This window comes from Pongo pygmaeus, chromosome 23, assembly GCF_028885625.2.
Source record: "Pongo pygmaeus isolate AG05252 chromosome 23, NHGRI_mPonPyg2-v2.0_pri, whole genome shotgun sequence".
NCBI lineage: Eukaryota > Metazoa > Chordata > Mammalia > Primates > Hominidae > Pongo > Pongo pygmaeus.
In genome coordinates, this window is record NC_085931.1 from 41,438,116 (window position 1) to 41,463,711 (window position 25,596).

Here is a 25,596-nt window from a genome sequence, read left to right on the forward strand (position 1 = left end):
AGTTCGAGCTCAGCCTGGCCAACATGGTGAAACCCTGTCTCTATTAAAAATACAAAAATTAGCTGGTGTGGTGGCAGGCACCTGTAATCCCAGCTACTCGGGAGGCTGAGGCAGAATTGTTCGAACCCGGGAGGTGGAGGTTACAGTGAGCCAAGATCATGCCATTGCACTCTAGCCTGGGCAACAAGAGTGAAACTCCATCTCAAAAAAATAAAATAAAATAAAATAAATAAATAAAAATAAAACCACATTACCACAGGCCTATTCGAATAGTTAATATCAGAATAACTAACAGCACCAGACAAGGATGGGAAGCAACTGGAATGCTTACATGCTGCTTTTGGGAAAATGGTGCAACTTCTGTGCAAAACAGGTTGTCCATTTCCCATGACATTAAATGTACCCTTCCCATAGGTCCCAGCAGGAATTCTCCTCCCGGGTATTTATACCCTAGAGAAGTGAAAATTTAGGATCACAAAAAAACCTGTACACGAATGCTTACAACAGCTTTATTCATAATCGCCCCCAAACTGGAAGCAACTCAACCAGCCTTTAACAAGGGAAGGGATAAACACAGCGTGCTCCATCCATACAGTGGTATATTACTCAGCAACGAAAAGCAGCTAAATATTAACACATGCAACAAAGTGAATAAATCTCAGAGGCATTATGCTGACTAAAGAAAGCCAGAATCAAAAGGCTAAATATTGCACGATTCCATTTATATGACACTCTGGAAAAAATCAAAAGTGTACGGATGAAGAATAGATCAGTGGCTGTCAGGGGAGGGGCTGAGGGAGAGCAAGGGCTACTGAATGCCCGTGTTTCCATTTTTGGACAGGATTCCTGTAAAGTAGGCAATTAGGGAAGAACTTTGTCTGTCAGTTGGGGCTGCCACATTGAGAACAAGCTGGGACAACATGTGAGTGACAGGATCTTGGGCAGAATCTCAGCTGACGGCATAGCCAGACCCAAAGAGGCCTGATCGCAGGACAGCGTTCTAGTAGGACTGTGGGCTGACACCCACCTAGTGTCCTACTGTGAGGCTCAGTCTGAATTTTTTTTTTAAAGACAGGGTCTTGCTCTGTTTCCTAGGCTGGAGTGCAGTGGTGCAATCTCAACTCACTGCAACCTCCGCCTCCTGGGTTCCAGAGATCCTCCCACCTCAGCCTCCCAAGTAGCTGGGACTGCAGTCACTTGCCGCCACCACACCCGGCTAATTTGTGTATGTTTCATAGAGACGGGGTTTCACCATGTTGTCCAGGCTGGTCTCAAACTCCTGGCCTCAAGCAATCCACATGCCTCAGCCTCCCAAAGTGCTGGGATTACAGGTGTGAGCCAGTGTGCCTGGCCAGTTTGAAATCTTAATCAGGAGATTGGATGAAGATCCAGAGCTCAAGCAGATTCTCAGATGCTATAACAGTGGGAGGGAACATGTATGTGGAAGACAGAATAAAGAGTTTAAAATTCTTTCTAGATGGGAAACTGTGAGGTTGGATTTCCATTCAGAGCAGCATTGCACAACTGCTTGCTAGGGAACTATTTGAACCACGTCTTTTATTTTCTGCATGCTTTAACATCTGAGGTTTTGCTAACCCTGGAGGGCCTGCCTCTCCTAGAGATATAGCAACTTGCCCACAAATGCACTTTCTGAATGCAAACCAACTGATATAAACCATATTCCAACTACCTCGTTTATCAGATTCTCACACTCCAGGCCACTATCCACCTGCTGTAATCACCCCAGGGCAAGATACCAGACAGCTAGTGACAGCCCCTATTCCACGGAGCCTGCTGAAATTATTCAAACTAGCAAATCTTAAGCCTGCTTACCCTGCCTCACCAGTTCCTTCCTGCAGAAATCATCATAAAAGTAAAGTTGCTTTGTCCAGAGTTTTTCTGTCTCATGTGGGTCATGTTCGGCCCTGATGCTTCCCTGGGCACCCCTCCTCTTCCCCCTATGGCGCAGTGGCCCCTCCTCTTGGGAACTGTGAGTAATAAACTATCTTTTCAGTGGTAATTATTTCCTGATCTGTCAGCTATACTATATTTCAAATTTCCTATTAATACTATTTTATTTTATTTTTTTGAGATGGAATCTCACTCTGTACCCAGACTGGAGTGCAGTGGCATGATTTCGGCTCACTGCAACCTCTGCCTCCCAAGTTCAGGCGACTCTCCTGCCTCAGCCTCCCAAGTAGCTGGAATTACAAGCAGGCACCATCACACCTGGCTAATTTTTGTATTTTTAGTTGAGATGAGGGTTTCACCATGTTGGCCAGGCTGGTCTCAAACTCCTGACCTCAAATGATCTGCCCACCTTGGCTTCCCAAAGTGCTGGGATTACAGGTATGAGCCACCATGGCTGGCCTAATACTATATTTTAGAAGAGTAACTTATTTCTTGGTATTGGTTGATAGAAAAAAGCCTGGGGTTTTTGCTGAGCTTGAGGTCACAGCAGGTCATAGTGGGGATGGAGTGTCTGTGTTGCTTTGCTGTGACCATCGGGCCACCACTAGGACACTGTCCCAGCCGTTCCTGAGGAGTGGGCCAGCTGTGATGCATAGGCTGTGACCTGCTGTTGTAGAATCCCTGTTCCTGAGAGGTTGAACAGGGTCTGGCCAGGGAAGGCTGTGAACTCATCGTGGATTCAGAGATCAAAGAGGAGGGTGTGGGGACCATGAGGTTCACCTAGAATTTCTCCATCTTCTCCATGAAAGTTTGGTCTGGGAGCAGTACCTCCACGGTGTAGCTGATGCGTTTAGAATGAACCAGGCTGTAGGTGTTGTCAAACCTCAGGACATCTGCAGTGAGGAACAGACATTCAGACAAGATGCCCCACCTGGGACTCTGACTTCCATGGTGGTAAATCTCCGCGTGGGTACCCAGACCAGGGAACCATTGCCACAGCTGAGAGTCCAGAGCCAGCCTCACACTGTGCCCACCAGAACCAAGGGCCCTCACCTGGTAGGACATGGATGCACATTGCAGCACCCTCCCACTAGCCCCCAGCTCCAGGTGGAGCCATCTCTGCCAACTCTTACAGCTGCCAGCCTTGAGGCAGGTGAGGCTCCCATCCTCAGGCACCATGTGGGCGTTGTAGCGCTGGCTGGGCAGCACCTCCGTCATCTCCCTAGCCCTCTGCCGCTCCCCCATCTTGGTCTTCAGGAAAACTCCAAAGCCGATGTCCCCACCATCTGAAGCAAACTGCCACCTGCAGTGTACAGAGCCCCATTGGCGACCCCCTGCCTGGGCTCCAGGCCCCTCCCAGATGTGCCCAGGTGTGGAGTGGCTGCCATCCCTACCTGAGCACACAGCCCGGGAACAGGATCTCGTTCTCCACCTGCAGGGAGGAACCGCGGCCCACGGACACTGTGTGCTCATACTGCAGGCTCACCTGCTTGCACAGGTAGTAGCTCTTGGGCACCTCACCCCCGTAGTTGATCTGTGGGTGAAGGGGGTGTGTGGGCACTAGATCACAGCTTCTCCTCTCCTTCCCCATCCTCTGGGCACCCTGTACCTTGGTCAGGCACTTGGGGTTGCCATCGGGGTCAGTCATGGTCCCCCCAAACTCCATGGGCAGCTGGTCGGGGCTGATGAATTTTGTCAGCTCCTGCTTCCAGTTGTCTGCGTGGGAGCAAGAGAGGGAATCCAAGGGGACTCAGGAGACTCAACAGAGGGCAGAGGGAGCTGAGCCCAGATCTGTCCTTTGGCCAGCTGCTCTCCCTCCCTGGCGCGCTTTTGCCACTCCATTGCCTAGAGCAGTCCTGTCCCGGAAGAGGGAAGCCGAGTGGCCCTAGGTCTTGTCCTGGGGCTCAGCATGTGCTGTGTTGACTAGGTCCTGTCTCAGGCCTGCCCCTCTCTTACTGCCCCTGCAGGCCCTGCCCCCACATCTGTCCAGGTGTTGGCCCATTGGCCACGTTCATAGGAACTCAGACCAGCAACTCCTGGAGCCTGGGGTTGAGGTCAGGCAGGCTATGACCTGGGCTTCATTTTCCCTTAGAGACTGAACTCAGCCTTCTGGTCAGATACTGCCCTCAGCTCCCAGGGCTCCAGCACCCTCAGAGTTGCAGGGCCAAGCTCGGGTCAGTTCCCCACAAGCTGCTCTGAGATGGCCAAGGATGTTCCACAAAGGGACATGGGCATTGCAGGAACAAAGTAGACGAAAACAGAGGTGGACACCCAGTACCCTCGGAGAGAGAAGGACCGTGTAAGCATGAAAGCGGTGGAAAAATCAAAGGAAAAGCTCCCCAATTTGGCATAAAAACATAACACTAGGCTAGGCATGGTGGTGCACTCCTGTGGTCCTAGCTACTTGGAAGGCTGAGAAGGGAGAATTGCTTGAGCCCGGGAGGCAGAGGTTGCAGTGAGCCGAGATCACGCCACTGTACTCCAGCCTGGGCAACAGAGTGAAACCCCATCTCATAAATAAATAAATAAATAACACTAAGTCAAAAATTAGATAATAGGCAAACTATGAACTGGCCAAAATGCCACAAATATGACCGGAAAGGGCCAGACATGGTGGCTCACGCCTGTAATTCCAGCACTTCAGGAGGCCCAGGCAGGAGGACTGCTTGAGGCTAAGAGTTTGAGACTAGTCTGGGTAACATAGTAAGACATGACTCTACAAAAAATAACAATAAATTTGCCACGTGTGGTAGTGTGCATCTATAGTGCCAGCTACTCAGGAGGCTGAGGCAGGAGGATCGCTAGAGCCCAGGAGGTTGAGGCTGGAGTGAGCTATGATCATGCCACTGTGCTCCAGCCTGGGCAACACAGAGAGACCTTATCTCTGAAATAAATATATATATTTCATATATATATGTATATATCTCAAATATATACATATATACACACACATATCTATATATATGGACTTAAGTGATCCTCCCATGTTGTCAGCCTCCATAGCAGGAAAGGACAAGGTGTTTAATATGCAAAGAGTATTTATAAATTAATGGCATAAAAAATACTTTCCTAGAAAATGATCATGAGACACAAGGCAATAAACAACAAATTAAAATAGTCAATTATTATAAAGAAAATGTCCAACCTCACGAGTAATAAAAGAACCAAATAACCCAATGTAAAATAATAATAAACATCATTTTCCATTATAAAAAAGGCAAGAATATTTTAAATTATTAATGTCCAACCTTGGCAAGAGTTTGGGAAAATGGGCACATTCACACACAGTTGGTGGAGTTAAACTCTGCAATCTGTGTGAGCGCTACACTGAAAAAGTTATCAAAAGTCCTAACATGTAGCCAGGTGTGGTCACGCCTATAGTCCCAACTACTTGGGAGGCTGAAGTGGGAGGATTGCTTGAGCCCTGTAGGTTGAGGCTGCAGTGAGCCAAGATCATGCCACTGTACTCCAGCCTGGGCAGCAGAGTGAGACCCTGTCTCCAAAAAAAAAAAAAAAAAGTCCTAACGTGCATTTTCCTTTGGGGGATAAAAATCTCCCATTTCTAGGATTTTATCCTATGGAAAAAATTGTGGATGTGTACAAAGGTTATCTATAAGGATCGTCACTACTCATTTGTTCCTAATAATAAAAATAATACAAACAACCTGAATTTAGGACTTTACTAAAATGGGAAAATGATTATCATATGATAAGCAGTTACAAAAGGGTATACGTATGGTATGAACCCTTTTTTTTGGAAAATATATTTATCTGAAAAAGATAGTGTTAATTGTAGTTCGCTGGGTGACAGGATATTCCCCCCTTCCTTATATATTTCTGTACTTTACAAATTTCTAAACTGTATTACTTATATAATTTGGAAAACCTAGATTTCTTTTTTTTTTTTTTTGAGATGAAGTCTAGCTCTGTCGCCCAGGCTGGAGTGCACTGGCGCGATCTCAGCTCACTGCAACCTCCGCTTCCCAGGTTCAAGCAGTTCTCTGCCTCAGCCTCCCGAGTAGCTGGGATTACAGGCTCCTGCCACCACGCCTGGCTAATTTTTTTATTTTTAGTAGAGACGGGGTTTCACCATATTGTCCAGGCTGGTCTTGAACTCCAGACCTCATGATCCACCCACCTCAGCCTCCCGAAGTGCTGGGATTACAGGTGTGAGCCACCGCGCTTGGCCTCTTTTTTTTTTTTTTTTTTTTGAGATAGGGTCTCACTCTGTCACTCAAGCTGGAGTTCAGTGGCGTGCTCTCAGCTTACTGTTGCCTCAACCTCCTGGCCTCCGGTAATCCTCCCACATCAGCTTCCAGAGTTGCTGGGACTATAGGTGTGCACCACCATGCCTGGCTAATTTATTTATTTATTGTAGAGACAGGGTCTCATTATGTTTCCCAAGCTAGTCTCCAACTCCTGAGCTCAAGCAATCTTCCTGTCTCGGCCTCCCAAAGTGCTGGGATTACAGGCATGAGCCACTGTATGCCACCAAAAACCCAGATCTAATTCCCCCCATTAAACAGATGAGGAAACCAAGACCAAGACAGAGCAGGTGAGTGACTCAATCCGCTTGCAGCCAATAACTGGCAAGGCCAACTCTCAAATCCAGCTCTCCTAACCTCAAATCGGGATCTCCACCCATGCTACCTCCAGGAATCTCTGAGACCCTTCCTGGCCCCTCCTCCTTCTGGGGGGCAGGCACAGCAGCCCACCTGGCAGCCCACCAGGCAGTGGGCCCTCAACACCAGTTGGGTGCCCAATACCTTCGGATGCAGGAACCATCAGATCTGTGAGAAGGACCACCCTCAGCTCAGGATCCGGGCTGGAAAAGAGGCTCCAGACGGCTCACTCACCTCCCAGAATCACCACCTTCCTGCGTGTCTCTTCACTCATGTAAGACTTGACCAGGTTGAAGGCTACGGCGAATAGCTTGGGGGCTGAAACCAGGCACAGAACTGCTCCCTCAGGCGGCTGGCTGGGGTCTCAGGTGCCTACCCGGTCACCCCACATCCCCTGTCCCCCCAACTCATGCATATCCTGGGCTGCTTTACTCACCTCTCACAACAATTAAACTCTTCAAGATCTCAGGGTAATTTGCCTCAAGTGCTGAGAAAAACTGTGGAACCAAGTGGCAGAAGTGATGGGCGTCTGAACACTGTCCCCTTGCGTCCCCTCTCGACCCACCCTCCAGGCCCCCAAGGGCACAGCCTTGGCCTCGAATGCCAACCATCCAAGGCTTTGATGCAAATGGCTCCTGATGCCCAGACACCAAGAACCCGCCCAGACACAGGGAAGCTGCCACTTCTGGTTTGTTGGATCCTAGTCATAGACCTTCCTTGAAGCAGCTAGTGCAGATGCTTTTTGTTTTGTTTTTTTTTATTTCTTATTTTATTTTCTAGAGATGGGGTCTTGCTATGTTGCCCAGGCTGGTCTTGAACTCCTGGGCTCAAGTGATCCTCCCACCTCAGCCTCCCAAGGTGCTGGGATTACAGGTGTGAGCCACTGCGCCTGGCCTAGTGCAGATTCTTGACAGATGAGTGGGGGGTTAACTCTATTCATGACAGGCAAGAAAAATCCCATCACGACTCTGAAGTTTCCCTCCCACGTGAGTCAGACAATAGTTCAGCTTCAGGAATGAGAGAGACTTTCTTTTAGCATAATATACAAAGTTGCAAGGAATGGCTTTTTATTTTTATTTACTTACTTTTAAATTTTTAAATAAGATAAACCAATTAAAATTCTTGGTTAGACAGTAAAACATTCTTGCCAAGAATAAGTATACACTGTATGAAAGGTTATTTGATTCCTACAAATTAGTCCCAATGGGCCCCATTACATTTGTTTATAAGAGACACTGCAAATAGGGAATGGTTTTTTTTAAAAAAACTGAGATATTGTCCGGGCGTGGTGGCTCACGCCTGTAATCCCAGCACTTTGGGAGGCCAAGGCGGGCGGATCACCTGAGGTTGGGAGTTCGAAACCAGCCCGATCAACATGGAGAAACCCCATCTCTACTAAAAATACAAAATTAGCCAGGCATGGTGGCGCATGTCTGTAATCGCAGGTACTCCGGAGGCTGAGGCAGAAGAATTGCTTGAACCCGGGAGGTGGAGGTTGTAGTGAGCCAACATCGCGCCATTGCACTCTAGCCTGGGCAACAAGAGCAAAACTCCATTTCAAAAAAAAAGTAAGAGCTGCAAACAGGGCCTGTGGGCGGGTACTCACCTGGCAGTGAGGAGAGAGGACTCCCGCCCCTGCCCCACATCAGCAAGTGGAGGGTAAAGACCCAGGCATTTGACCACCCACCCATGCCCCTGGCGGGGTCACCTCACCTCCTGGAGAAGCTCTATTCCTGGCTTCCACAGATGCCTCAGGCCCAGCCCCTCGAGATCAAAAATAGCTATGATTTTCTCCACCTTCTTCCCCAGCTGCAAGGGAATGACAGGGGGTGAGACCCTGTGAGGGTCACTGCCCCCACCCATCCAAGATGGGGCTGGGCCTAAGCCCAGGGCACTGGCCTGGCTTGTCTCAGCTCTGCATGGCACGGAGATGGGGGGAGGGAAGGGGCCATCTCACAGGATGCCAGGACCGGAGTGACCCAAGGACCGCCCTCTTTGTGTCTGTCCATGGGAGGGCAAATCGCTGTGTTGCAGTTCCCTCTTCGGTCCAGTGGGGCTGAAATCCCTGTCCCTCTCATCCAATGAGGCTGCAGAGGGCAGTGTGGCCCAGTGGATTGAGTGGGCTTTGGGGCCAATTGGGGGAGAAATGATTCCCAGTTCAGCCACATACTGTGTGGCCTTGGGTGGGTCCTTGGCCTCTCTGAACCTGCATTCACTCCACAGTACCAGGGGGAGCTGAGGAGCCCAGGAGCCCAGGAGGGCAGATTCTGGGTGTGAGGCTCAGGGGGTGAGGGTGCTATGTCCAGCTGCAGCTGCCCAGGGTGGCACCCACACACCTTCTGACTCTGCAGCTCACACACCCGCAGGAGCAGCTCGCAGCTCCGGAAGCTGTCCCTGAGCAACTCCTGTTTGGAGGCCGAGAGCAAGAGGCCTTTGGGGTCCAGGCTTCCCACGATGTGGTACCAGACAGGGCTGCCCTCACCATCGTGGCCACATATGCCGTTAGCGTTGTACAGCCTGACCACCTGGATGCATACACAGGAGACGGGGGTTCAGTGCCAAGGGCCGAGGGCCCAGGGATCAGGGCATGGGTTTGAGAGATGCTCACCTCTGGGGGCTGCCAGGCAAGGATGTTGGCCAGGTCTTGTTGCTTCCGGAACTCCATATGCTGCAGAGACACGGCAGGAGGTGGTGAAGATTCTGCCTGTCCCAAAGACCTCTGTGGATACCTGGGGACACCAGGCCAGGTCCCTCTGCCTGCAATCACTAAGGGCCTGCCAGAGCATCCCCAGGCTCCACTGACATAGAACTGGGGGATGGAAACAGGATGGGGATGGAAGGGGACATGCATCTGAGAGGCCAGGAGAGACCCAGAAAGGGACAGGGGAGGCCTGCACTCTGCAGCTGTCTCCCCCTGCATCCTTCCAGATGTTTCCCATGCCCCCTCCCGCATGGCTGCCCTGGGAGTCAGACTCTACTTCCTGACTTCCAGTTGCCCTTAAGCAAAAACCTATACCCCCTACAAGGCCTGCAGGGCCTGGCTGATGGGTTGGGGCCAGCATGCAACCTCATCACTTCCATTTCTCTCTCCAACACGACCTCCGTGTGCTCCTAGAATATACCAGCTCAGGCCGGGCACAGTGGCTCATGCCTGTAATCCCAGCATTTTGGGAGGCCAATGTGGGTGGATCACCTGAGGTCAGGAGTTCAAGACCAGCCTGGCCAACATGGTGAAACCCTGTCTCTACTAAAAATACAAAAATTAGCCGGGTGTGGTGGTGCATGCCTGTAATCCCAGCTACTTGGGAGGCTGAGGCAGGAGAATCGCTTAAACCTGGGAGGCGGAGGTTGCAGTGAGCTGAGATCACGTCATTGCACTCCAGCCTGGGCAACAGAGCAAGACTGTCTCAAAAAAAAAAAAAAGAATACACCAGCTTATTCCCACCTCAGGGCCTTTGCATGAGCTGTGCCCTCCACCCTGATCTTCACATGCTTGCTTCCTTTTGGGCATTCATGTCCCTGCTGAAATGTCCCTGACCTCTCTTCTCTCCTTCCCTGTTTTGCCGTCTTCGTTGTACTTTCCATTCTCAGGAATTGTCTTCTTTGTTCCTCTGGTTTCTTTTTTCTCTCTTCCCATCACTGCAATCTCCCCAGCGCCTAGCACCAGGCCAGGTTTACCTTCCAGTCTTAATGAATGGGTGTTCCATGAATGAATGAATGGATGGATGAATGAATGAATAAATTTGTGCCTCAGACTTGGGATAGGAAACAGGACCAGGCTAGGCAGGGGGAGGGGTCAACCTCACCTTCCTCAGCATGTCCTCTGATTTCTGTAGGTCAAAGCTCCGAGCTGCAACAAGAGACAGGGTTATGGTTGTGGAATTCTAGAGGCTCACTCCAGGCATCTGGAGAGAGAGCGGCCCTGCCCCACCCTCCAGGCCAGCTTTGTCTCCTGTTACCCAGAGGGCCTTGTTCTTGACCCGGGGAGCCACAATGGCTGAGGTATCCGGAGACCCAGGAACACTGGCACAGGCTCCTTGATTCCCTGGGCATGCCCCTTGGTGGGCCTTGGGGCCCTTTTCCTGTTGTTCCAGAAAAGTCATTGAGACATCAGACCCTCAGAATCTGTTAGAATCATAAGGCTGAGAATTGTTTGAATCAGCAGATCACAAACATTTTGGCCTCAGGAGCCCTTAATACTCTTTAATTTTTACCTAAAAAAAAATTTTTTTTTGAGAAGGAGTCTCGCTCTGTCACCCAGGCTGGAGTGCAGTGGCATGATCTTGGCTCACTGCAACCTCTGCCTCCCGGGTTCAAGTGATTCTCATGCCTCAGTCTCCTGAGTAGCTGAGATTACAGACACCCACCACCACGCCCGGCTAATTTTTGTATTTTAGTAGAGATGGGGTTTCACCATGTTGGTCAGGCTGGTCTCAAACTCTTTACCTCAAATGATCCGCCCGCCTCACCACCCAAAATGCTGGGATTACAGGTGTGAGCCACTGTGCCCAGCCCCCTTAATACTCTTTTAAAAAATCACCAAACTTATCCGGGAACTATGGCTCATGCCTATAATCCCAGAATTTTTGGAGGCCAAGGTGGGCAGATCACCTGAGGTCAGGAGTTCGAGACCAGCCTGGACAACATGGTGAAACCCTGTCTCTACTAAAAATACAAAAATTAGCTGGGCATGGTGGTGGGTGCCTGTAATCCCAGCTACTTGGGAGGCTGAGGCAGGAGAATCACTTGAACCTAGGAGGCGGAGGTTGCAGTGACATTGCTTGAGCCTAGGGGTTTGAGACCAGCCTAGGCAACATAGTGAGACTCTGTCTCTATAAAAAGAAAAAAAAAAGAAAAGAAAAATTATATATAAGGTTGCCTAATGGCCATGGTGAGATTACGGGTGATTTATAGAAATATCATTGTGTTTTTCTTTTTCTGTACCTTCCAGATTTTCCATGATAAATGGGCTCTGATTTTATAATCAGAAAAACACCCAGTGGATGTTATAAACAAATGGGAGTGAGGTCCTAGCGGCCCCAGCAGGCTGTCAATGCAGTCCTCTGCCCCGAGCCCAGCCCCAGCTGGGCTGTCACCCAGCTTTCTAGGAGTCAGCCTGGTCCATTGGCTCACTGGTTTTGCAGCAGCACTTCTACTGAGAGCCTCTGGCTGGTGAGAACCAAGTGGTTTCACCTGGTCCCCAGGGCCTTGGGGAGTAGTTCTCACATTGATTTCATCTGGGCATCATAACAACCATGAAAGCTGCTGGTGCGGCGGGGAGAGAGTCTTGTTCCCTATAAACAGATAAAGAAACTGAGGGCCCAACAGAAGGGGGCCATAGGCCCCAGGTCTCATGCTGCTAGTAAGAGGCAGAGCGGGGACTAGATGCCTGTCTTTGGAACTCCAATCGGGACTCTTTTTTGATTTGGTGACAGTTTAAAGGACATTCTAGGTAGAAGAAATGGTACTGAGCAAAGATGAGCTAGGAAACCCTGTTGGCTACTATGTCATAGCTTTTGTTTGTTTGTTTTTGAGACAAGGTTTTGCTCTGTCACCCAGGCTGGAGTGCAGTGGCACAACCATAGCTTACGGCAACCTCAACTTCCCAGGCTCAAGTGATCCTCCCACCTCAGCCTCCCCAGTAGCTGGGAACACAGGCATGCACCACCACGCCTGGCTAAGTTTTTTGTGTATTTTTTTTTTTTTTTTTTGTAGAGATGGGGTTTTGCCATGTTGTCCAGGCTAGTCTCAAACTCCTGGGCTCAAGTGATTCTCCCACAGCCTCCTGAGTGGCTGGAACCACAGGTGTGCCACCAGGTCTGGCTAAGTTTTAAAATTTTTTTGTAGAGATGAGGTCTCCCTATGTTGCCCAGGCTGGTCTCAAATTCCTGGACTCAATCAATCCTCCTTCCTCAGCCTCCAAAAGTGTTGGGATTACAGATGTGAGACCCCTAGCCCAGCCTTGTCATAAGTTACATAAAGTACACACCAGGCTCCGAGGCAAGTTGCCATCACAGGTTTTACAAAGGCTATTCATCACAGATTAAGTATTCCGGGCTCAACATTCAGGGATGTGAATTCCTGTGTACTCTGCAATAGTAGGAGCAGGTGTGATGATCAACATGGTTTCATAGTGGTTTTCTCACTGCAGCTGAAACCAACTCCAGACCTACCGCCTACCCCCTACAAACCCCCCAGGAAGGAGTCTAAGTGTAGGAGTTACAGTCACATTTTCAGGGCCACTGAGAATCCTGTCTGTGCATTCGAATTCCTGGGATTCTGACACTTATCTCAAGAGCAAACCTCTTCCCTAACCTGGTCCCCAAACTCTTTTTATGAGAAGATGTTAAGCAATTGGCCTCTAATGTCAGACTGACCTGACTTTGTCACCTGCTAGCATAGCGACCTTGGTCAAGTGGTTTAACCTTGTAAGCCACAGCTTCCTCCAATGCAAAAACAAAGCTAACAATAATACCTACCTAATTGGGTTGAACAAGGAGGAGGAGGAGGGAAGGAGAAGAAACAAAATAATAGATAAATGGCCGGGCGCGGTGGCTCACACCTGTAATCTCAGCACTTTGGGAGGCTGAGGCAGGTGGATCACTTGAGGTCAGGAGTTCGAGACCAGCCTCGCTAACATGGTGAAACCCCATCTCTACTAAAAAACAAAAATTAGCTAGTTGTGGTGGCGGGCACCTGTAAACCCAAATACTCAGGAGGCTGAGGCAGGAGAATCGCTTGAGCCCAGGAGGCGGAGGTTACAGTGAGCCAAGATTCTGCCACTGCACTCCAGCCTGGGTGACAGTGAGACTCTGATTCAAAAAAAAAAAAAAAGGAAATAATACATAAAAACTGCTGTACCCGGTGCCTGGTACAGAATAAGTGCTCAAAATATGAAAGTATTTCCACTCCTTGTACTAGCCACCTCCAAGATGACCATCAGTGATCCTCACCTAGTATTCACTCCCTGTTCTGCTAAACAAAAATTATAGGAGGCCATTGCTTTGTACTAAACTCCTGCACTAGGTCCCAATAGACAAGACCAAAAATCAAGATGGAGTCACCCATGCTCACTAAACTGAAACTGAGTTGTTATCTGACCTGGGAAATCAAGAGAGATAGCCTAGCCAGGCATGGTGGTTCATGCCTGTAATCCCAGCACTTTGGGAAGCTGAGGGAGGTGGATTACTGGAGTCCAGGAGTTCTAGACCAGCCTGAGCAACACGGCGAAACCCTGTCTCTGCAAAAAATATACACAAAAATTAGCCAGGCATGGTGGCGAGCTCTTATAGTCCCAGCTACTAAGGAGGCTGAGGTGGGAGGATCGCTTGAGCCCAGGAGGTCAAGGCTACAGTGAGCTGATGTCAGCCTGGGCTTCAGAGTGAGACCTTGTGAGAGAGAGAGAGAGAGAGAGAGAGAGAGAGAGAGAGAGAGAGAGACTCCGTCTCAACAAAAAAAAAAAAGAAAGAAAAGAAAAAAGAAATGATGGAATGTGACTCAGAAAGCTTCATTGTAAGATATCACCACTTCCTCCCTGCTCATTGGGATCACTCATGGCGGGAAGCCAACTGCCATGTTCTGAGGATGCTCGAGCAGCACCTGTGAGGAAGAACGGAAGCCTCCTGCCAGCAGCGAGCACAGACTTGCCAGCTATGTTTCACATCTTGGAAGCAGATCCTCCTGTCCCAATCAAACCTTCAGATGACTGCATTCCTGATGGGTATCTTGACTGCACCCTCATGAGAGACCCTGAGTCAGAAACACCCCACTAAGCCTTTCCATAATTCCTGGCCACAGAAATCATGAGAGATAATAAATGTTTGCAGTTGTTTTAAATGGCTATGTTTTGGAGTAATTTGATACACTCAATAGATACCTAATACACTCCTCTTTCATGCCATTGACCCTACCCCAGCCCCACGCTCTATCCTTACCTCGGAGCCAGCGCAGGAGGAAGTAGTCATCAGGATTGGGCAGGGCACACAGCACATCTTGGATGTTCTCCCGGAACTGAGGACAGACAGGGAGAGACCTGGGTCAGAGGCCAACCACCCTCAGTCCTGCAGGTCTCAACTGTCCTTGAGGAAGGGGATGTCTGAGTGAAGAGGTCCCACTCGGGCTGGGAGGATCAGGGCCTGGGTCAAGCCATAACAGTTTGTTTCCTCTGTCTTGGAAATGGGATGATATAAAGAACCAACTACAGGCCAGGCGCAGTGGCTCATGCCTGTAATCCCAGCACTTTGGGAGGCGGAGGCGGGAGGATCACCTGAGGTCAGGAGTTTGAGACCAGCCTGGCCAACATGGTGAAACCCCATCTCTACTAAAAATACAAAAATTAGCCAGGTGTGGTGGCAGATGCCTGTAATCCCAGCTACCCAGGAGGCTGAGGCAGGAGAATCCCTTAAACCCAGGAAGCAGAGGTTGCAGTGAGCCAAGATCCCACCATTGCACTCCAGCCTGGAGGACAAGAGCGAAAAAAAAAAAAAGAATCTACTACACTAAACATCAGAGAGAATTAAATGTGGATTAAACACAGAGAAGGTTTACAAGCCTGACTCAGGGATGTGGGGGCAGGGAGGGGCCCTCTTTAGGGCCCTGATCTTCATCCTTAGGAAGCCTTCAGGCCAGGTCAGGTGGGAGGATAAATTGCACAGAGTCTGAGGCTCAGAGAGGTTGAGCAACTTGCCTAGTGTCACACAGCCAGCGAGTGGCAGAGCCAGTTGCCTGATTCTAGAATTGCAATAAAGATAATTGAGATCTTTAAACTAAATTTGTCTTAATTTTGTCTTTGACTGTTCCCTCCCACACTTAAGCAGGACTGAGCTGTGTACCTGATAGGTTAGGGTTAAAATGATGGACTGTGACCTAGAAGCCTTCAATGTAAAGACATGGTTTGGAACCCATCAGCCATGCCTGAGTGAGGGGTGGCTTGACCTGGCCTGGGAGTTGGTTAGGACAGTTCAGCTGGCCCTGGGCCCACCCTGCAGTGTCTGAGAGCTGAGAGGCCACTCCTGGGTGGATGTAATTGACTGTAGGCTAAAGCCAGCCTCCAACACTGATGAATATGGTAAGGAAAAGAGCACTGGACAAAGAGTCAACAGGTCCAACTGTGGCCTTGCCTGAGTCACTCCCTCTCTCTGGGTCTTATTCTCATTGGGCCCCAAATGGATCCTCAAAGGACTTTCCTTGGACCTCCACTAAAAATGGACTGATAACCTTTGTCTAAGGAATATGAGAGAGTGTTTGGCCTTGGGCTAAGCATTAAATGAATCCTGACATGACACTGCCATTATACCAATTTGCTAAGTGAGGAAACTGAGGCTGGAAATGGTGATGCGACTTCTTAGCCAACATGAGCAATTTTTTATTCCAATTTCTGACTTCAATTGTCTTTTAAGAGGGTTATCTCAGGTCTAAGCAGAATGTCCTTTTCCTGATGCAGAACACTGCCCCTCCTTTTTGTTCTCTTTTTTCTTTTTTGAGTATTGTATTTTGAACTCATGGGCATTAAGATCAATTACTTGGCCAGGTGAGGTGGCTCACACCTGTAATCCCAGCACTTTGGCCAGCCAAGGCAGGTGGATTGCTTGAGCTCAGGAGTTTGAGACCACCCTGGGCATCAAGGTGAAACCTCATTACTACAAAAAATACAATAATTAGCCAGGTGTGGTGGCACACACCTGTAGTCCCAGCTACTTGGGAGGCTGTGATGGGAGAATCGCTTGAGCCCAGGAGGCAAAGATTGCAGTGAGCTGAGATCATGTCACTGCACTCCAGCCTGGGCAATAAATCAAGACCCTGTCTCAAAAAAAAAAAAAAAAAAAAAGATCAATTAGCTGGGTGCAGTGGCTCATACTGTAATCCCAGAACTTTGGGAGGCCAAGGCGGGCGGATCACTTGAGGCCAGGAGTTCGAGATCAGCCTTGCCAACACGGTGAAATCCTGTCTCTATTAAAAATACAAAAATTAGCTGAGTGTGGTGGCAGGCGCCTGTAATCAAAGCTACTCAGGAGGCTGAGGCACAAGAATTGCTTGAACCCAGAAAGCGGAGGCTGCAGTGAGCTGAGATTGCACCACTGCACTCCAGCCTGGGCAACAAGGCGAGACTACATCTCAAAAAAAAAAAAAATTCGATTACTTGAACTTTTTAAATTAAAACTAACAGCTTTACGGGGATATAAGCAGATACGAATTCACACTTGAACTTGTAAGACTTTTCCCCTAGCTTTATTTGTTTATACTTTGTTTTCCTTTAAAAAGATTGATACAATTCAAGAAACACAACTTTTTAAAAATTTTTGTTATTTTATTTATTTTTAAATTTTATTTTATAATCATCTTCTTGGATACCAAGAAACACAACTTCTAAATGCCACACTCATCCTTAAGCTAGATTTTAATCATACTCCCCTCCCAGCTTTATTAAGGTATGAATGGTGTTTAATTGTTTTTCATCAAAGAAAAATAAAAATTGTTCTGGCTGAGAGGAGTAGCCCATGCCTGTAATCCCAATACTTTGGGAAGCCAAGGTGGGTGGATCACTTGAGGCCAGGAGTTCGAGACTAGGCTGGCCAACATGGCAAAACCCCATCTCTACTAAAAATACAAAGATTAGCCAGGTATGGTAGCACACGCCTGTGATCCCAGCTACTCAGGAGGCTGAGGCAGAGAGTCGCTTGAACCTGGTAGGCAGAGGCTGAAGTGAGCCAAGATCACACCACTGCACTCCAGCCTGGGTGACAGAGCGAGACTCCATCTCAAAAAAGAAAAAAAAAAAAGTTAAAAATTAGCTGGGTGTGGTGTGCGTGCCCGTAGTCCCCGCTACTTAGGAGGCTGAGGTGGGAGGGTTGCTTGAGCCCAGGAGTTTGAGGCTGCAGTCAGCCATGTTCTCACCACTACACTCCAGCCTAGGTGACAGAGTGAGACCCTGTCTCTAAATAAATGAATAAATAAATTTCCTGTTCACTCTCATGGACAAAAAACAAATTTTCTGGTATTGCTATACATCAGCAACACATTCAGCCATTTTCTAAGGAAATGGGTCAAGTTACCAACACACAGCTTTACACACACTACCTCGAGGAAGAAAACCAAGAACAGGCACAGGAGAAATTGTGCCTGTTCTTGGCACCTAAGGGCAGGGCGCGAAAGTGCAGGGCGTTGGGCGGGGACGCCCGGCTCAGACCCCGTCCCCAGCCTGGATCTGGGCCCCGCCCTGCCCACACCGCGACCCTCCCCATCCGTCTCGCGACCCTACCAGAAAGTCCACTCCAGCTTTTCCTTCACCTCGGCCCGGCTCTCAAAGGATCGGGCCCCTCCGGCCCGCACCCACCCCCAAGAGGGGCCTTCAGCTTTGGGGCTCAGAGGCACGACCTCTTGGGGAGAGTTAAAAGGCAGACACCCCCCCAGCCCCGCGCCTCCACTCCCCGACTCCTTTGCCGCCTCCAGCCTCTCGCCAGTGGGAAGCGGGGAGTAGCCGCGCGGCCGGAATCCGGAGGCGAGGGGAGGTCGGCCGCAACTTCCCCAGTCCATCCTAAGAGGAGGGAGTAGCCAGCTCGCAGCGCTGACCTTGGAAAAACAAGTTTGCGCAAAGTGGAGCGGGGACCCGGCCTCTGGGCAGCCCCGGCGGCGCTTCTAGTGCCTTCCAGCCCTCGCGGGCGGCGCAGCCGCGGCCCATGGAGCCCGCGGGCCGGGCCCCCGGCCGCCTCGGGCCGCTGCTCTGCCTGCTGCTCCCCGCGTCCTGCGCCTGGTCAGGAGTGGCGGGTGAGGAGGAGCTGCCGGTGATTCAGCCTGAGAAGTCTGTATCAGTTGCAGCTGGAGAGTCGGCCACTCTGCACTGCACTGTGACCTCCCTGAACCCTGTGGGGCCCATCCAGTGGTTCAGAGGAGCTGGACCAGGCCGGAAATTAATCTACCATCAAAAAGAAGGCCACTTCCCCCGGGTAACAACTGTTTCAGACCTCACGAAGAGAACTGACATGGACTTTTCCATCCGCATCAGTAACATCACCCCAGCAGACGCCGGCACCTACTACTGTGTGAAGTTCCGGAAAGGGAGCCCTGACGTGGAGTTGAAGTCTGGAGCAGGCACTGAGCTGTCTGTGCGTGCCAAACCCTCTGCCCCCGTGGTATCGGGCCCCGCAGCGAGGGCCACAGCTGAGCACACAGTGAGCTTCACCTGCGAGTCTCATGGCTTCTCACCCAGAGACATCACCCTGAAATGGTTCAAAAATGGGAATCAGCTCTCAGACTTCCAGACCAACGTGGACCCCGCAGGAGGGAGCGTGTCCTACAGCATCCACAGCACAGCCAATGTGGTGCTGACCCGCGGGGACGTTCACTCTCGAGTCATCTGCGAGGTGGTCCATGTCACCTTGCAGGGGGACTCTCTTCGTGGGACTGCCAACTTGTCTGAGACTATCCAAGTTCCACCCACCTTGGAGGTTACTCAACAGCCCATGAGGGCAGAGAACCAGGTGAATGTCACCTGCCAGGTGACGAAATTCTACCCCCAGAGACTACACTTGACCTGGTTGGAGAACGGAAATGTGTCCCGGACAGAAACGGCCTCAACCCTTACAGAGAACAAGGATGGCACCTACAACTGGATGAGCTGGCTCCTGGTGAATGTATCTGCCCACAGGGATGATGTGAAGCTCACCTGCCAGGTGGAGCATGACGGGCAGTCAGCGGTCAGCAAAAGCCGTGACCTGAAGGTCTCAGCCCACCCGAAGGAGCAGGGCTCAAATACCGCCACTGAGAACACTGGACCTAATGAACAGAACATCTATATTGTGGTGGGCGTGGTGTGCACCTTGCTGGTGGCCCTACTGATGGCGGCTCTCTACCTCGTCCGAATCAGACAGAAGAAAACCCAGGGCTCCACTTCTTCTACAAGGTTACATGAGCCCAAGAAGAATGCCAGAAAAATAACCCAGGACACAAATGATATCACATATGCGGACCTGAACCTGCCCAAGGGGAAGAAGCCTGCTCCCCGGGCCGCGGAGCCCAACAACCACACAGAGTATGCCAGCATTCAGACCAGCCTGCAGCCCGCCTCAGAGGACACCCTCACCTATGCTGACCTGGACATGATCCACCTCAACCGGACCCCCAAGCAGCTGGCCCCCAAGCCCCAGCCGTCCTTCTCAGAGTATGCCAGCATCCAGGTCCCGAGGAAGTGAGTGGGACGGTGGTTTGCTCTAGCACCCATCTCCACGCGCTTCCTTGTCCCACAGGGAGCCGCCATGATGAGCACAGCCAACCCAGTTCCCGGAGGGCTGGGGCGGGGCAGGCTCTGGAACCCAGGGGCCAGGGTGGCTCTTCTCTCCCCACCCCTCCTTGGCTCTCCAGCAGCCACGGCCCCCTCTCCCCACATTGCCACACACCTGGAGGCTGACGTTGCCAAACCAGCCAGGGAACCAACCTGGGAAGTGGCCAGAACTGCCTGGGGTCCAAGAACTCTTGTGCCTCCATCCATCACCATGTGGGTTTTGAAGACCCTTGACTGCCTCCCCGATGCTCTGAAGCCTGATCTTCCAGGGTGGGGAGGAGAAAATCCCACCTCCCCTGACCTCCATCACCACCACCACCCCCCCCCCAACTGGGGCTTGAGTGGGGAAGATTTCCCCTTTAGATCAAACTACCCCTTCCATGGAAAAGCGGGAAAAAACTCTGGAACCCATATCCAGACCTGGTGAGGTTGCTGCCAACAGTCCTGGCCTCCCCCCATCCCTAGGCTAAAGAGCCGTGAGTCCTGGAGGAGGAGAGGATCCCTCCCAAAGGACTGGAGACAAAACCCTCCACTTCCTCGGGTCCCTCCAAGACTCCCTGGGGCCCAACTGTGTTGCTCCACCCGGACCCATCTCTCCCTTCTAGACCTGAGCTTGCCCCTCCAGCTAGCACTAAGCAACATCTCGCTGTGGGTGCCTGTAAATTACTGAGAAATGTGAAACGTGCAATCTTGAAACTGAGGTGTTAGAAAACTTGATCTGTGGTGTTTTGTTTTGTTTTTTTCTTAAAACAACAGCAATGTGAAAAAAAAAAAAGAAAGAAAGTCCACTCCAGCGCCCAGTCGCCGCCCCTCTTTGCCCCGCGAACCCCATCCCGGCACCTCCCACCCCGAATACACCACCTACCCCATGCAAAACCCTATGATGGCAGGAATCGAGACCTCCAAGGCCCCATCGTTGCCTCCATGCTCATGGAACTGTGTGAGTCTTCCTGGAGCCCAAGCTTGCCATGTGCGACCACAAAGGAAAGACCCTAAGGACCTTCGAGGGACTCCTCCCAGGCTAGAGATGAAAATGCACCCTGTTCCTGCCTCCTCCAGCTCATAGCTGAGGACGTGACCTGCCAATGCAGCCTCCCCAGTAGGCCAGCAGCCTTCACCAGCCCTGTCCAATATGGTAGCCACAGATCCTCAACTGAGGTTTGCTGTGAGTGTAAAATACACAGGATTCCAAAGACCCAGTATCCCCTCAAAACACTCATTTTTTTTTTTTTTTGAAACAGGGTCTAGCTCTGTTGCCCAGGCTGGAGTGCAGTGGCACGATGTTGGCTCACAGCAGTCTCGACCTCCTAGGCTCAATCCATCCTCCCACCTCAGCCTCCGGAGTAGCTGGGACTACAGGCATGGGCCACCACACCCAGTTATTTGTTGTTGTTGTTGTTGTTGTTTTTAGAGATGGGGTCTCTCTATGTTGCTATTTTTTTAATTTTTTGTAAAGATGTGTTCTTGCTATGTTGCCAGAACTCCTGGGCTCCAGTGATCCTCCCGCCTCAAAGTGCGGGGATTATAGGCCTGACCTACTGCACCAGACCAATCGTTTTTATATTGATTAGATTATATATTGAAGTTAATACATTATTAAAATTTATTTCAATTGTTTCTTTTTAGATTTTTTTGTTTTGTTTTGTTTTTGTTTTTGTTTTGTTTTTGAGACATAGTCTTGCTCTGTCTCCCGGGCTGGAGTGCAGTGGCAGAATCTTGGCCCACTGCAACCTCCACCTCCTGGGTTCAAACGATTCTCCTGCCACAGGGTTTCACCCTGTTGCCTAGGCTGGTCTCGAACTCCTGACCTCAAATGATCCACCCACCTCAGCCTCCCAAAGTGCTGGGATTACAGGCATGAGCCACGGCGCCCAGCCTCTTTTTAGTTCTTTAATGGAGCCACTAGAAAATTTCAAAAAGGCCGGGCATGGTGGCTCATGCCTGTAATCCCAGCACTTTGGGAGGCCGAGGTGAGTGGATCACCTGAGGTCAGGAATTCCAGACCAGCCTGACCAACGTGGTAAAACCCCGTCTCTACTAACATACAAAAATTAGCCAGGCGTGGTAGCAGGCGCCTATAATCCCAGCTACTCGGGAGGCTGAGGCAGGAGAATTGCTTGAACCCAGAAGGCAGAAGTTGCAGTGAGCCAAGATTGTGCCATTGCACTCCAACCTGGGCAATAAGAGTGAAACTCCGTCTCAAAAAAAAAAAAAAAAAAAGAATAAAAAAGGAAGAAAGAAAATTTCAAATGACCTATATGGCTTGCGTTTGTGGTGGCGTGGTATTTCTATTGGTTAGTGCTGGTGTAGCCTCTGGCTACCAAGCCCCTCAGGGTTGGGAAGAGACCCAGAGCTGGAGAGTTCAGAAGAACCCCAGGGACCTTGAGTCCTGCCCTTCCCTGTGGCAGAAGGAGAAACTGAGGGTGGTGTAGGAATCTCTCCCTTCACTCACCTGGGCCAGCGACTTCTCCTGCGATGGGCTCAGGTCACCCACACGTCCACTCATGCTGCCCATGAGTGGGTCCAGGCTTCACTCGGTGGCTCCCTCCAGGTGGCCTGCCTTTTGCCCAGCTGGTAGCCGCGCCCACATTTATCACCGCCCAGAAATCCCACTCCTTCCTGTCAGCCTCAGGGCAACAGGTGGGGCTCATTCCTTACTAGGTGTCTTAGGCATGGGGCCCTGGACTCAGCCTGCCCTGGGTTCACATCCTCACTTGCAAAATTAGGACAGCGATGTTTCCTCGGAGCGTTGATGACATGTTGAAATTGACACCACCTGATTTCACATACATGGAGGCGGCTGTTCACCCTGCCTCTCAGTCCCCTACCCTCTACCCCTGTGGTCCCATCGGATGCCTCCTTGAGCCAGGACAAGCCATCTCTCACCCCCAGCAGAGACCCGAAAGTCACTGTCATCATGCCTTCACTCTCATCCCAGGCTTTGTCTACCACCTGACATGTCCAGAGCAACTGTCCATGATTCATCCCAGATGTTAAGGCATATGGCTTCAGGGTTGAGGATGAAATTTCCCAGGCCCAGACCCAAACAGGTGGATGTGCAATTCTGAGCTGAGCCACACTTGGCCTGGGAGCCAGGATGAGAGGTGAGGAGGGACTCCTGGCTACATCTGCTCCCACCACCCACTGGACAAGCAGAAAGCCAGAGCCCAAGGTGAGGACACATGAGATCACGCAGTGTGCACGGGGCCTGGAACACAGTAGTTATTTGTAGTAGTCTGGGTTGCCCTGAGACAAGGAGTTCAGGGCAAGTTTATCAGGGAGGTGTCCTGAAAAACACAAGTAGGGAAGTGTGGAAATGAGACAGAGAACGGAAGGCAGCTGTATAGGGCTAGTTATCAAGGAAGTACAGAAGAGCTCAATCCCAGTGGGGACTTATGGGAGACAACAGGGAACCTGCCCATCAGCATTTCCTTGCCTGAGTGGGGAGGGAGCTGGGGTATTTATACAGCATCTCGGGACAGTCTTTGGTTGAGGGCTGCTCCAGGGGCTGTCAATTCTGCTGGACTTCTGGCCTGCTGTGCACACAATTCAGAAGGCTGGAGAGCATCCTTAGGCAGAGAAACACAGGTGCTACAGCTGGGGAGTAGTGAGGCTGAGGTGATACGGGCAGAGCATCACCAGCTTTAGCTCTAATCAGAAACCATTTGCTGGGCTCCATGTCAAGTTCTAGTCCAAAGGCTTCATGTGCTCCTTGAGCCCCAGACTGTTCCTCCCTACCTGACAGAGCCTGGAAGAGGGAAGCAGCATGCCTGGGGCCATGCAGCCATGGAGTAAGTGACAATCAGGACTATCTGGACCTGGTGCTTACTCAGGACATTGTATCCCACATGCCTGGCTCCTGGCAAAGGCATGCACATAGGTGGCCTTACTAAGTCCCAGGAGAGTCCCCCTTAGCCCTGGAAGAGGGTAATGAGCAGATCTGCCTCTTCTACAGGGTGGGGCCTCCCCAGTACCCCACACACCGCAGGCTGGAGCTTGAGCCATAAGGGGTAAAGTCAGGAACTCTCCCCTACTCTCGTCTCCTCCCCCTGGGTCCCTGCTCCCATCACCTCTGGCCCATCTTCTTCTTCATTTTTTTTTTTTTGTTGTTGTTGTTTTTGTTTTTTTAGACAAAGTCTTCTTGCTCTGTGGCCCAGGCTAGAGGGCAGTGGCTCACTGCAACCTCCTCCTCCCAGGTTCAAGCAATTCTCCTGTCTCAGCCTCCCGAGTAACTGGGATTACAGGTGCACACCACACACATGGCTAATTTTTGTATTTTTAGTAGAGACAGGGTTTCACCTTGTTGGCCAGGCTGGTCTTGAACTCCCGACCTCAAGAGATCTGCCCACCTCAGCCTCCCAAAGTGCTGGGATTACAGAAGTGAGCCATTGCACCCAGCCTTGGCCCATCTTCTTCAAGCTGGCTTCTGAGTAAGTCCCTCCTCTGCTCCAAAGCCTCCCTGGGCTCCTTGTTACCCTCAGTTAAAAACTGTAGATGCCTTCGCGTAGACTCAAGGCCCTTTTGGGTCCCTCCTGAGCTAATTTCCCCTTCCTTTCTCCCTTATCCCAGGTCCCTTGCCTCCTCTCTATTCTCTTTCCAGCTTTTTCTTTTGCTGTTCCCTCTCCCTGGAATGCCTTTCTTGCAACACCTTGTATTCAGCCTCTGCCTCCCACAAGGCCTACTTCAAATGCCTTCTCTTTGGCAATGTCCTTTCTGATGTGTTTTTTTTTTTTTTTTTTTTTTTGCTGGGAAGCAAATCCCCAGCCCCCTAAAATCCCACACCCCACTGTCATCTTCCATCCTTCCAGCGATTGTGATATGTCACAGGTCTCCCTCTTGGGCTCCTTGAGGGTCTGGTTCATCATGGTACACTCCCACTCCAGCACCCACTGTGGTGCATTGTACACAGTAGGTGCTCAATAAAAGCTCACCACGCCTGTAACCCCAGCACTTTGGGAGGTCAAGGTGGGCGGATCACCTGAGGTCGGGAGTTCGAGACCAGCCTGGCGAAATGGTGAAACCCCGTCTCCACCAAAAATACAAAAATTAGCCAGGCGTAGTGGCACACACCTGTAATCTAAGCTACTCAGGAGGCTGAAGGAGAAGCGCTTTAACTCAAGAGGCGGAGGTTGCAGTGAGCTGAGGTCGTGCCATTGCACTCCAGCCTGAGCAACAGAATGAGACTCTGTCTCAAAAAAAAAAAAAAAAAAAAAAAAATTCACCAAAGATAGGCTGGCAATGGAAGCTGGGATGCCCCAGAGGAAGCATCACCCAGGATCCCTGTCTCTACCTGTTACTGTCAAAACTACCTGGTCTGTGCCCCATTCCAGTGTCACACGGGTTTTCACCCAGTGAACTCATTCCAGCGCACATCTGCAATGGGTAATGTGCTGTCCTTGCCAGGGAAATGGGGCCCCTGTCAGTTACAAATAGGCTCTGGAAGGCCCTCCGCCCTCTCTCTTTCTCCCTTCCCCCCTTCACGTCCCCCCTCCTTCTTGTCTTCCTTCCTTTCTATTTTTAATCTTGTGTTCCTCTTTCAACATTTATTAAAAGCCTACTGTGTGCTAGGTACTGGCCTAGCCCTGGAGGCCAATTGTGCCAATGCGTCCTGGTCCCTGTCCCAGAGGAGCCCACTCCAGGGGGCTCGCAAATCAACAGTTGCATCCTGAGTAGGCAGAGCCCACATGGGGAATAACAGGAGGCTGTGGGAGCCCCAGGCCCTATGCTAGGCTGATGGTTGGGTGTCAGGGAAGAATGCCTGGAGGAGAAGGCAGCAGAGCTTGTTTT

The 25,596-nt window shown here is 50.6% G+C and overlaps 2 protein-coding genes across 5 annotated transcripts; one reads left to right on the plus strand and one right to left on the minus strand.

Annotated features, from left to right (window-relative positions):
- Positions 1–495: 495 nt before the first annotated feature.
- LOC129023524 (putative SEC14-like protein 6) lies at positions 496–22,374 on the minus strand. 4 transcript variants are annotated; one of them, XM_054470322.2, is made up of 13 exons: positions 22,262–22,331; positions 14,468–14,543; positions 10,493–10,615; positions 10,340–10,383; positions 9,142–9,201; positions 8,870–9,058; positions 8,247–8,342; positions 6,970–7,030; positions 6,768–6,851; positions 3,521–3,627; positions 3,306–3,445; positions 3,045–3,214; positions 502–2,804 (listed from the first exon to the last, which is right to left on the minus strand). In XM_054470322.2, the coding sequence occupies exons 1-13, from the start codon at positions 22,322–22,324 to the stop codon at positions 2,692–2,694; spliced, it is 1,326 nt and encodes a 441-aa protein (XP_054326297.2). In that variant the 5' UTR covers positions 22,325–22,331; the 3' UTR covers positions 502–2,691. The 4 variants fall into 4 exon arrangements, with proteins under 4 accessions (XP_054326299.2, XP_054326297.2, XP_054326298.2 ...); XM_054470324.2 differs by lacking the exon at positions 10,493–10,615 and having other exon boundaries at positions 496–2,804; positions 22,262–22,374; XM_054470323.2 differs by lacking the exon at positions 6,768–6,851.
- On the plus strand, positions 18,133–19,720 carry LOC129023523 (tyrosine-protein phosphatase non-receptor type substrate 1). Its single transcript, XM_054470321.2, has one exon. It carries the CDS (start codon positions 18,209–18,211, stop codon positions 19,718–19,720), a length of 1,512 nt encoding a protein of 503 aa, XP_054326296.2. The 5' UTR covers positions 18,133–18,208.
- Positions 22,375–25,596: the final 3,222 nt, after the last annotated feature.